Raw genomic sequence first — 12,879 nt, forward strand, 5'->3', positions numbered from 1 at the left:
CAGTCTGAATAAATAAAAGCTTTCATGGTGCCAAAAAAGGTGGCATGATTCAATTGGAACGAGTTCAAGGTGTGAAATTTACACCCTTGGACAAAAAGAGTGGAATCAGTTTTCTTTCTGGCTGAGAGGAAAAAGGTTGGTGTGTTTACCATGGAGATCTCCACTTCCCTTCCTTGAGGGCTGGTTGTGTTCCTTCACAGGGAGTTGTGAGAGCTTGACACAGTGTTCAGACACACAAGTACTGTCTTTTTTTAATTTAATAACAGGATCCTACCTTCATAAAATGTTGTAACTGCCTTTTAATTTAGAGATTAAAGGAGGAGAGGAATGTAAAAATATGCCTCTTAGAGCTGCAGTGCTTGGCTGCTGCTAAGCTGTGGGACAAGGGAGGAAAATAGCAAAGTCACACTTTTTATTTTCTTCATTAGGTCATGAGGGAGTGGGAAGAGGCAGAACGCCAAGCAAAGAGCTTGCCAAAGGCCGACAAGAAAGCTGTCATCCAGGTAAGGAAAAGTGCAACCACAACCTTACCATCTGGAGCCCCAGTTAAGATTCAAAGGGTGCTGGGTGTGATGAAGTTTAATAATCTACTTTACGGAGATTTCATGTTATTCTCTGCTCTCTTTTTCCCATCTATGCTGATGTCTTCTCTGTTTCTGTTGTGATTGATGTTTTTTTCAGCATTTCCAGGAGAAAGTGGAATCACTGGAGCAGGAAGCAGCAAATGAAAGACAGCAGCTCGTGGAGACTCACATGGCACGGGTGGAAGCCATGCTGAACGACCGCCGGCGCATTGCTCTGGAGAACTACATCACAGCCCTGCAGACTGTCCCGCCCAGGGTGAGTGGGACACCACAGGCTCTGCCAGCTGTGTCTAAACCATTGCAGTTGTCCTGGGGGGAATGTAGATGTGCCCAGGAGCAGTCCAGCTCTGGAGCCAGGAGCTCGCTGTGACAGCAGTCAGACAGTTTGCCTAAGTGCCTACACAAGCTCCCCATGTGAATACCTGTTGGTGGATAGACGCATAGTAAAGATACTTCAGCAAATAACCTGGAAGTGATTTGCTTGTCAGAAATTGTAGCAGTTCACAGATCCTGCAGTAGGATGGTGTCCCTCCAAGTAATGCACATTACGATACTTCATCATGACAACATGGAGCTTAAAGATAGGATGGTTGTGATTTTTTGTTTTGTTTGTTGAACTGTTGAAGTGTTTGGTGAAGGATCTTGTGAGGGTTGTTGGATGGCATGAAGTTAGCACACTAGCAATTCCAAGTTGCCTGCTTTTGATGGGTGTAAACATGTACATTCAGAATGCAGATTGAGTGGTATTTAATGACTTTATACCTCTGATACCTGTTTCAATACCACAATAGCTGGTCACCTCCAGAGGAAGAGAATTTGCAAAAAGACCGTGAGAAAGCAGTTTTATGTATCTCTGGCCTCTTGAACACTTCCTAGATGGAAAAAAACATTGTTACACTGTGAATCTTTTAGTGAATTTGACCTTAAAGGGAGTTATACCAATATGGCTAACACGATTATGTTACATATTTTCAGTAAATTTCCTTCTGAGGAGAAATCTACGTACTTGATGACCATGGAAAAGTGATCATTCTCTTAGTTCTTTATCACTGTTATCATAATTGAACTTTATTTCTCCATCCTGTGATACAAAACTCTCTTGCTTTTACTGTGTCCACCAAGTAAAAATTAAAATCTTTCACTGAGGTAAAACTGTTGAGGGGTGACTTCAGGATAGTTGTGTGTAGAGTTTGCATGTATTTTGCAGTAGTAATTTGTGGAAAATGAAGCTATTTGATGTTAAATTGGTAGAGGATGTTACTTGGTCTGAATGTGAGTAGCATGTTATAACCTTTTACCGCAGTGAGGGTAGTGAAAGTCTTGAACTCATTAGGAGATGGATTAGTGAGTTATAAGCTGGGATGTGGCTTCTTTTAAGTAGCTGGAGTCTGTGGCTCAGAGCTGAGGTAAGTGTATGGACTGGCTGCAGGTCGTGTTTGCCTTCTTGCACTGTGGGTTTGGGTAGTTCACCAAAGGTAGGGTTCCACATTTGGCTTTGGAGCCAAGCTTTCCTGCTCTGAAGTTCAGTCTTGTACCAATGTAATTCTGTCTGAAAAGCACCCCAGTAAAATTATTTGATTTCAAGCTCTGTATGTGTCAGGCCGGAAGCTTGGTTCTTCAGGTATCTGTGGTTGTTGAAGGGTATGATGGGGACCACACATAACAGCAGAAGGGTCTCTACAGCTGACAAAATGTGGAATGCAGAGGACACAAAGTGAACTTCAGCTGCAAGGGGAAAAAATGTTAAGTGACTCTGGGACCAGAAAAACTTGTGTTTTGTGCTTGTGCAGCTTGTCGTCAGCTCCCAGGACATTTAAATTACTGATACATTTCCTGTGTCGGGGGAGAGCACCAGGCCAGAAAGGTGACATTAGTCCAGTAAAAATAAGTTTGGTACTGTTTGAAAGACAGAAGTGCATCCTCTATTAAGTATATGTCCTATATTGAGTATATGTCCTGTAGATGTCCTACAAAACCTAATAATTCTGAAAGGGGCAGGCAGCAAGCATGGTGGTAACATTAGCTGAAAGTGCTACCAGACAGGGACTTATCTCAAAATAACAGAGGTGAACAGTTTAAATTATAATGTCCTTAAAGAAGTCCTTGTTCAGTCTTGTAGATGGTCTTGTCCTTGCCTCAGCAATTTTTGGTTGTGTGCTCTGTAGCTGATGACAGCTGAGGTGTTGAACTGCTGATCAGGTGCGTGCCAAAGCACTTGAAAACACTGACCTTGAATTCAGCAGGGTGATTTGTCTAGTTGTATTGAAAGAGAGGAGGAGGTTTTGAAGGAACTTAGGAATAAAAAGAGGATATATCATCTTTGGAAGGAGGGTCAGGTATCCCAGGAAATATTTAAGGGGGTTCCTGTGGTGGTGTTTGCAGGGGTGCCAGGATGAGGGAAGAGATGAGAATCTTGACTCCATGTTTCAGAAGGCTGATTTATTATTTTATGGTATATATTATATTAAAAGGAAATGATATATTAAAACTATACAAAACGAATAGAAGGAAGGATTTCATCAGAAAGCTTGTAAGGATTAGAAAGGAATGGAAAAGAATGATAATAAAATCTTGTGGCTGACCAGAGAGTCTGAGACAGCTGGACTGTGATTGGCCATTAATTAGAAACAACCACATGAGACCAATCAAAGATGCACCTGTTGCATTCCACAGCAGCAGGTAATTATTGTTTACATTTCATTTCTGAGACCTCTCAGCTTCTCAGGAGAAAAGATCCTAATGAAAGGATTTTTCATAAAATATGTCCGTGGCAGGTTCCTAGGGCATTTTCTCAGGCCACTAAGGGCCTTCAGGGAAGAAGACGCAATAGTGACTTCTGACTTTGTGTCAGTAATTGGTGTTGAGAGTCCTTCCCTTGGATCATGATCATCCACTGGCCGATTGACTTTGGTTTTGTGTTCCTTGCTTCTTGTGGTAGCAGCAACAGCCATTGGTTGAGGTTCACTGTCTGGTTCAGCTACAGGCTTAGGTTTACCATCTGGTTTAGCTACAGCCTGAGTAGCTGGGATGTTAGGTGCAGTCTGAGTGACTGGGGTAGCTGCTGATACATCTTCCTGCCCCCCCTGCCTCTGTCTGCTGCCCGACAGTATCTAGCAGTGTGTGATAAGCACAAGCCAGGGCCCAGCTCACTGTAATGATCCTTTTCTCCTTGGAGTCATCATGGCACTTCTCTTCTGGGTATTTCCTCGCCTCAGCTGGGTTTGGTATTTGTTCACTTGGCAAGTGCCAGAAAATTCCTTAGGATTTGGCCTATATCCTCCCATCTCCCACACCACTCAGGATTTTCCACGCCTTGGTCTATTTCTGGGTTGTCTCATCAGCTCTTTTGGATATCTCAGCCTTCATTCTAGACAAACTGCAGACCAAGAAAGCTTACCAGATTAAATACCAGGACAGTGGTATCTTTAACATTAAGGTGAAAGTGAACATTCTCAAAAAGTGATTTAACAGATTTAAAGGAGAAGAAGGAAATGAAAGGCTAAAAGCCTTATTCCCTGCTCCTCCTCTAACAAGCTGGGTACTATTAAATCCCCGAAACTACTAGGAACTGGAAGTAGGACACAGGGTAGGATGAAGAAACCATAAACCATATATATCTAGAACAGAGTCCAGTACCTTTGTAAACTCCCTATAAATCATTATCACCAAGCCCAGCACAATAGCTATTGTAATCCATGCCCCTCTACTGTAAAAGCTACATGTTAGGGACAATACTGGAGCTATCTCTGGATAAGAAAATAAGCCTAGGGACCAGAAAGGTACAAAAACTTCAAAAATGCCTAGAGACCAGAAATACATGGAGGCCTCCACCCAGAGAGACATTGTGAATTCAAGCAACATGGCTACTGACTGCTTTATCCCAATTCAGAGTTAGTACAACCAAAATGCAGTCGTTACAGGTTTTTTCCACTTTATCAAGCCACGTTTGGGCACTAAAATTTGTATTTGTTCTGGTTTAGGACAGATTTGGGAGAAAACCTCCAAAGGGGTTCCTCTAGAAAGCAGATTCAAGCAGCCCTTCCCCAACTGGTTCAGGAAAATATTTCCCTGGAGAAAAGGAGAATAAAATTGTTTATTCAACAGGCAAAGCGTTCACTCACACAAAAAATGAACAATACTAAACAAAAAAACTATTGCTGCTCCAAAAGAGATGACCGACTCAGAAAGTCCCTTTGTGGGCTGTAGCTCAGCTCCCTCAGTCTCTGATCAGCCCCTCTGGTGCTGGAAATGCCACAGCCCAGCCTGGCCCAGTGGGCCACAGGTGTGAGCTGCCAGTGCTCTGCTGGTGTTCAGTCCAGAGCAGGTTTGAACAGGTCCAAGAAGAAGAAAAAACACAGTCCAGGGAACTTCTCTGCCTTAGCTAGCTAAAAACTAACTAAAATGCAAAAAAGAGCTCTGTCACGCTGTCTGTCTGTCCGCAGACAACACAGTCCAGGAGCAGGAATGTGTAGGAGTGTGTGCAGTTACTGAAAACAAACTGGACATCTCTTCCCTCCCCTTCTCTCTTCACTCTCAGAACCAGTCTTAAAGGTGCAAAACTTATTTCTGGGCTAAACAGATGAATGGGGATGAATTGTAATTCAGCATCAAAAAGTCACTCCTGGACAGGCATGTACAAAAAAATAATTAGACCAAAGCACAGTTAGAACTTAATTTGGCGACTTTTGTGAAAGATAATAAAAAATGTTTTTACAGATATATTAACGGCAAAAGGAAGGGTAAGAACATCCTCGATTGTCCACTGGATGTGGGAGGGAATTTAGTGACTGCAGATGGAAAGAAGGTGGAGGTGTTTAACACCTTCTTTGCCTCAGTCTTCAATGAAAAGACAGCTTGTCCTCAGGACAGGCTGTCCTTCTGGGCTGGTAAATGGTGTCAGGGAGCAGAATGGTCCTCCTGTAAGCCAGGAAGAAGGAGGCAGGGAGCTGCTGAGCTGCTTAGATGTTCACAAATCTATGGGACCAGATGGGATCCATCCCAGGGTGATGAGGGAGCTGGCAGATGAGCCTTGGAAGCCACTCTCCATCATTTACCAACAGTCCTGGCTCACTTGTGAGGTTCCAGGTGAAAGGAAGCTGGCCAATGTGATGCCCATTCACAAGAAGGGTACAAAGGAGGATCCTGGTAATTATAGGCCAGTCAGTCTGATCTCAGTGCCTGGTAAGGTTATGGAACAGTTTGTACTGAGTGTCATCACACAGCATTTATAGGATGGGCAGGGTATCAGACCCAGCCAGCATGGGTTTAGCAGGGGTAGGTCGTGTTTGACCAACACGGTCTCCTTTTATGACCAGGTGACCCACCTGGTGTGCAGGAAAGGCTGTGCATGTTGTGTACCTGAACTTCCGCAAGGCCTTTGCCACTGTGTCCCACAGCACACTCTGGAAAAGCTGCAGGCAGGGCTTGGACAGGAGCACTCTGTGCTGGGTTAGGAACTGGCTGCATGGCCGGGCCCACAGAGTGCTGGTGAGGGTGCTGCATCCAGCTGGGGGCAGCCACCAGGGGTGTCCTCAGGGCTCTGTGTGGGACCAGTTCTGTTTAAAGTTTTTATTGATGACATGGATGAGGGTGTTGAGCCTTTCATTGGTAAATTTGCAGATGACACTAAGCTGGGAACATGTGTCAATATTTTGGAAGGAAGGAGGGCTCTGCAGAGACCTGGAATGGTTGGATGGACAGGCAGAGTTCAATAAGATGAAGTTTAATAAGCCCAAGTGCTGAGTCCTGCATTTTGACCACAATAACCCCCTGCAACATTACAGGCTGGGGACACTGCAGTTGGACAGTGGCCAGGCAGAAAGGGCCCTGGGGGCACTGGCTGACATGAACATGAGCCAGCAGTGTGCCCTGGGGGCCAAGAAGGCCAAAGGCTCCTGGCCTGTGTCAGGAACAGTGTGGCCAGCAGGAGCAGAGAGGTCATTCTGCCCCTGTACTGGCACTGGTGAGGCCACACCTTGAGTGCTGTGTCCAGTTCTGGCCCCTCAGTTTGGGAAGGACCTGGAGACGCTTGAGCTCGTCCAGAGGAGGCAGCGAGGCTGGAGAGGGGCTGGGAACACAAACCCTGTGAGGAACCACTGAGGGAGCTGGGGGTGTTCAGCCTGGAGAAAGGAGACTCAGGGGTGACCTTATCACTCTCTGCAACATCTACAACATTGTAGCCAGGTGGGGTTGGTCACTTTGGCCGGGCAACAGCTGACTAAATGAGAGGACACAGTCTTTAGCTGAGCTAAGGGAAATTTAGGCTGGATATTAGGAAAAAGTGTTTTACAGAAAGAGTGATAAAGTACTGGAATGGCCTATCTGGAGAGGTGGTGGAGTCACCATCCCTGGATGTGTTTAAAACAAGACTGGATGTGGCACTCAATGCCATGGTTTAGTTGAGGTGGTATTAGGGCACGGGTTGGAGTCGATGATCTCAAAGGTGTCTTCCAACCTCATGATTCTGTGATTCTCTGAGGGTGAAACCTGGGGAGTGATTGATGATAACTGAATGACCTAATGAGTTAATCCACTCCACTAAGTGCTTTGCTGGATGTGGAGCCAGAAGTTTGAATACACTGTGAATCCAAACTTCAGCTGCCTAGCCAAAGAGGAAATGGGCTTAATGGAAAATGCAACTTCAATACCTTAGCTGTATTTCACTCTGGCACTTTCCTAGTAAACTAAAAGTGCATTTGATGCAGTTGTGTTATCTTTGGGAGAGTAATTCATAACCCTACTGATAACTTGTTAAGTACTATTAGAAAAATTGTGGGAGTGAGGGTTCTGGAATTCTCAACTTATTTTTAAGAACCCCTTTCATTGCCTGCTTCAAGTTACATGGTTTGCTATTAGTATGTTTACTATAAAAATAGATTCTGAATATTTTAAGTGATGGAGTCTCTTTCTCTAAAGTTGTGAGGAAGAATTTGGAATTTAATGTTGAAAAGAAATTAGTTTTTTATGGTAGTGCTGCATGCAGTTGGGAGGGTTAAAAAGTCCATGAATCCTTTGTGAATAGCTCCTGTATCAGATCCAAAACTAACTGCAGGTTTTTTTCATGTGTTACATGGATGATTGCCCAGTGCAGTGTCAGAGGTGTGCCTCTGAGTACCACTCAGGGCAGCAAGGGAGAGATGAAATTGGATAGTTTCAAGGTGTACAAGAAAATAAAATTAAGCGAAACCAAATATTTATACTCAGAAGCACTGTCATGCAGGCTCCCTGGAAACTCAAAATTTGATCCTCATTCTTGATTCCTGATGCAGCTTAGCTGTGCTGTTGTACTTTGCTGTACTTTGAAAATGGGGTGCAGCTGTTCAGTATCCAGTGTCAAAATAGTATATTGTTTCATCACCCTTGGTGGGCTTACTACAGGAAAGGAGGATTAGTGGCAGCTGGAAGCAATATGCCTCTAGTTTTGAAAACTTTTGAAAATTTTCCCTTTAATTTTGTACCCTAAATAGGAGAATTCAAATCCATCATTCTCTGTGAGCAGATTGATTCTGTAATTTGCTTCTATTCCCTCTTTCATGTGCATGTCAAATTTTTGTGGATTTATGTATTCCTTTCTAATCTTTGAAGGTAAGAGAGGCACATTATCTGTGGGAAGGTGGTGGTGGGTGACAAAGACAAGCAGAAAAGAAAATTGATGAAATAAAGGGTTTCAGATGAGGGAAACATACAGGAAAACTTTGAGAGGTAATTAATTAACCTCTTTACTTTGCACATGAATTAAAGTGAGCATATAATCCTTCAAATCAGTATAAATGCCTCTCCCCTAATTCAGCACTATTTTACTGAAATAGAAATTCTTGCTTAGAAGAGCAGGATCATTAACATCAACCCTGTAATGTAGATTAATCCATCTGATTTTTTTTTTCCATGTTTTCTTTTTCTTCAGAACTTACTCTGGTACCTGTTATTCTTGGGAGCAGTGCCTGTTCACAGAGAGAGCATAGGGCGGTTTGAAACTAGTCTGGTTTGGCTGTTTGGACAGGGAATAGGAATCTGCAGGGGGGCCCATGCTCAGTGTCTCAGAGTTTGGGAACCTCAAAGCATTTCCTGAGTGGAAGGAGGTTGCTGTGGAAATATGCAGCTGGAGGCAGGCCAAAGTGTTGCTGCTGAATTGGTGATAAAAATCCTCCTGTGCTGCAGGAAACAGCAGTCCTGCTCTAATACTCCACCCTTCAGCTCTGCTTCTCCAAACCTATTAATTTCCAGCTGTGGAATATTTCACATATACTTAATTTTGTAGGTTTTTTTTGTGAAATAGCATGGATTTCATCTCTGTTTTATTAGAAAGTTAGATTTCAAGAAATGTGGTCAGCTAATCCATTTGCCAGAGTGTCGTTTTAAACCCTGGCAGGTTTGTTATATTTAGAATTAAGAGTTTTGAAATAGTGAGCAGAAATAAAATTTGTCTTTATTTGTCAAAGTTCAGTATGTTGAAATAGTGAAAAACAAATAATGAGATTGAATCAAATGGTTTTCATTTTATTTGGTCACCAGAGGAGTCCTTGAGAGGGAGGCAAATGTAAGTCTTGGGCACCATTACAGCAATGTGATTTTGATGTGTGAGATAACATGTTTTGTTGCAAATTAGTAGAAATTATGAGAAGGCGTCTTTAACTCCAAAGAACAGATATCTGGATGGGGATTTATTTGTCTTGCCCATGAATAAGTGTTTGCACTCATCCAGTTCAGCTTTTCTTGAATGTTTCTAAAATGAGCTACTTCTCCTTGATGAAACATGACCTGCAAGTTAATAATGTAGCAAGTGAAATATGTACTGAATATGATACACGAGGCATTCAGAATAGTGAATGAAAAGAAGCAATTGTTGCACATTGCAAGAGCAGTAATTGGAAGAGACTGATGATTGATTTTTCTCTAAAGACAAGGTTAAATAGCATTGTGAAAGTTTTCTCTGAGTGAATTTTGATCAAAATGACAAGCCAGCTTTGAATTTCCCTTGGAAGTTCCATGGCACAAAGCCAGGAAGCTGTATTTTCAATACACAGACCTGCTTTCTAATGGTTTTAGTGTGGTTTCTTTGTAGTAAATATTTTGGATTTCCACAAGAAGAGATTTTTTTTTCCCATGAGGAGAGATTTTAGCCATGCAAACTACACGTGATGTTTCATTTTCCAATGAAACAGCGCTGTTTTATTATTATTACTCAATATTTTATTATCATTACTTAAAATCTGACATAGCAGATTAGGATCAGTATAGGGACATCTGCATGTTTATTTATAAATTGCTAGAAACTGGATTATGGGCATTTTAGATCTCATATACAAGACCACAGAGTGACTCATCTTTCAAATAAGAGGCAAGGCATATTCTCTACACTTCTAGGTAGAACATTAGTTCTTAATGGTGCATTGTCACCCTAGGTAGTCTGTGTAGCCCAGATACATTGTCTGTGAACCTGTCACAGGTATTGAATGCATGCAAGTCCCCAGGTACTCAGGAAAGATATATAAAATAGTACTTTGACAACATTCTCCAGCATAAATGGGGTTTTAAATTAAGAACTAAAAAATACCCAAAGACATGAACACATCTGCTGGATGGTTACAATAGCTTGTAAGAAGGACCACCATCAATCTCAGTTGTAGATAAAAAAAGATGTTTGAATCTGCTGAGAAGGGGGAGCTTTGGAGTGAGTTTGATGGGAGCAAATGATGTTAGAGTATGTGCTTAAAATAATAGGTATGTTCACATCTTATTAGGTGTGTCTTTTTTGCTGCATTTGCCTGAATAGTGTGTGCCATGAGACTGTGGATTTAAGCTTCTTGCCAGCCAGTCCAGAGTTTTGGAGTACACAGTACCCATATTATTCCTGACTAATCAACATGCCCTAGCCTGTTACCTGGACATGTCTTGGGGACAAGAAAAGTTGAATTGTCAGGAAAGGTAGCAAAATTTTCTGTCTTCAAAATTTTCTTCTTGATATTAAACTTTCTGGTATTTTAGCCTTCATTTCAATAGAGCTTTACACTTGACATTTCAGTTGTTTGGCCATTCCCACAATGTTCTGAGGATTACTCACTTTCCAGCATTTGTCCGCAGTTTCTTGCAACTTCATCTGAGAGTACTTGGCTTTGGGGACTTTGAGTTATTTCTCTCATGAGTGAGATTTCAGCAATGGAGACACTAAGTTTAATTCTCTGGCAGGATATGGCTTCATATCTCTATTTCTGTCTGACATCTCTTTTTCAAATAACCTTTGGTTTGCTTTCCTCAGACATTTTTTAATCTGTTGCTTCTCTTTAACTGAAGAGATTCTGAAATCTTTGGACTACATATCTTAGAATTCATCTCTTGTGTAAATGTTAAATCAGTTTAGGCTCTATATTTGTCCATGAATCTAAATCTTCTTAAAACTTCACCTTCACCCACAGCTCTTCCTGCTTTGGAAAGCTGTGCACAGAGCTTCTGACACTTTTTTTGTCACTTCCATACCTTCTTCCCTGTGTCACTGTCAGTGCCTAGACAGGCTCTTTATCACTTCTGTTCATTCTTTAATCTGCTGCACAGTAAGGTCATCTTTCTGTTCCCTCCCACTGCTCAGCAGCTTCAGGTAGGATGCACAAGCACAGCACCACAAGTGGGAATGGAGAGAAGTTGGACTGCATTTCCAGAGTCCATATAATCTCAGAGTTAAAAATGGGTGTTTTAGCTGGATGCTGGAGATCACTTCCTGTTTTGGCACTGTATTATTGTGCAGGAAGAGCAGGAAAGTACCTAGGAATACGTCTTAGCCTTCAGTGCTCTGCCATCACTATGTATATTTTCAAGTTCCCTTCAGCTGCTTCTCTTCTCTTCTCTTCTCTTCTCTTCTCTTCTCTTCTCTTCTCTTCTCTTCTCTTCTCTTCTCTTCTCTTCTCTTCTCTTCTCTTCTCTTCTCTTCTCTTCTCTTCTCTTCTCTTCTCTTCTCTTCTCTTCTCTTCTCTTCTCTTCTCTTCTCTTCTCTTCTCTTCATTCAATCATGTGTCTGAAGGCATATATCCATTAGGTTTTACTGATTAATATTATTTGCAATGGACTTCATATTTGTGCAAAATCTGGCATGTAAGCTGAGAAACTTCAAAAAACTGAGCAGATGTCTCTTTTTTCTTACAGGTTTTCAGTCAGTTGTGTGTTCTGGATGTGTATGTTCTGTACCTGGTGGTGTACCAATAGTGACAGGGCAGGAACGTTGTGTTGGGTTTTTTTTCCTTAAGTTTTGCAGTCAAGTCTGGGGATTGATTATTCATAGAAACATAGAAATATGAACACCCTTCTCAGGAACATTATCTACTGCCTACAACTGCTATTTAATGGTGCAGCCTGATGGTGTTCAATTGAGAAGATCTTCCTTATAGTAGTCAGAGTTGCCTTCAGAAGATAGCACCAAGGGCTTTTGGCTTGGGATACATCTCCAGTGCAAGAAATGAAAACATGTGTCATTCTAAATGGATTTTTTTGTTCTTTTTCTTTCCCTGCAGCCTCGTCATGTATTCAACATGCTGAAGAAGTATGTGCGTGCTGAGCAGAAGGACAGACAGCACACTCTCAAACACTTCGAACACGTCCGCATGGTGGACCCAAAGAAAGCTGCCCAAATCAGATCTCAGGTAATCCCCACTGATGGTTAGTGAGGTTGTGTTAGTTCATAACTCTTGGGAAATTTTTGTCAGCCTGTTTTTTATAGAATACCCATCTCCTTTCCATGGACAGCTGTAAAAAACAGAACCAATCTGTTTTCCATCAGAAGATTAAGGCAAAGTGATAGAGTAATGTGGGTATGATTTTTCTTCTGAGAAGAACTGAATACAGGTTTTTTTGTCTATCTGGACCATGAGTCAGTCATGGGCATGCTCTGAGGAGCCTTCCAGAGCATTAATGCTGAGACCCTTTGTTAGTGCTTTGGTAAATAATACCTCTGGAAAAACATCAGTATTAGATTTCACAACAGCACATGGTTGTGCTTCTCTCAGCTGAAGTGGCAGAATCAGAAGTGGTGTAGCCATCTGACTGTGACCAACCTTTCTATAGTCATTGCAGAGGCACTTGTAATGTCTATGAATGTGATTACTGTGATGCACTCAAGTTTAATGTATTCTTTTAAAACAGACACTGTGCTTCATGGCATTTAATTGCTGAATGTTACTATAGTCCTCAATGAATATGTTTTGGAACATCTTTTATCTTGTCTTCATAAATCATAGAGGGAAAGCAAGCAGAAAGAAAACACCCAAAATTGAAGATGTATTTGGCTTTCAAAACAGCATTTAAAATTGGA

General features: G+C 41.9%; 1 protein-coding gene across 5 annotated transcripts in view; it reads left to right on the top strand.

The window, feature by feature from the left end:
* APP (amyloid beta precursor protein) overlaps window positions 1-12,879 on the top strand; it is a 199,456-nt gene that overhangs the window by 143,596 nt on the left and 42,981 nt on the right. For all 5 annotated transcript variants that reach the window (XM_064726344.1, XM_064726352.1, XM_064726330.1 and 2 more), the window contains 3 exons: window positions 429-503; window positions 682-840; window positions 12,083-12,211. In XM_064726344.1, the coding sequence (XP_064582414.1) occupies window positions 429-503; window positions 682-840; window positions 12,083-12,211 (363 nt within the window). The remainder of the gene's footprint in view (window positions 1-428; window positions 504-681; window positions 841-12,082; window positions 12,212-12,879) is intronic.

This window comes from Zonotrichia leucophrys, chromosome 1 (assembly GCF_028769735.1).
Source record: "Zonotrichia leucophrys gambelii isolate GWCS_2022_RI chromosome 1, RI_Zleu_2.0, whole genome shotgun sequence".
Lineage (NCBI taxonomy): Eukaryota > Metazoa > Chordata > Aves > Passeriformes > Passerellidae > Zonotrichia > Zonotrichia leucophrys.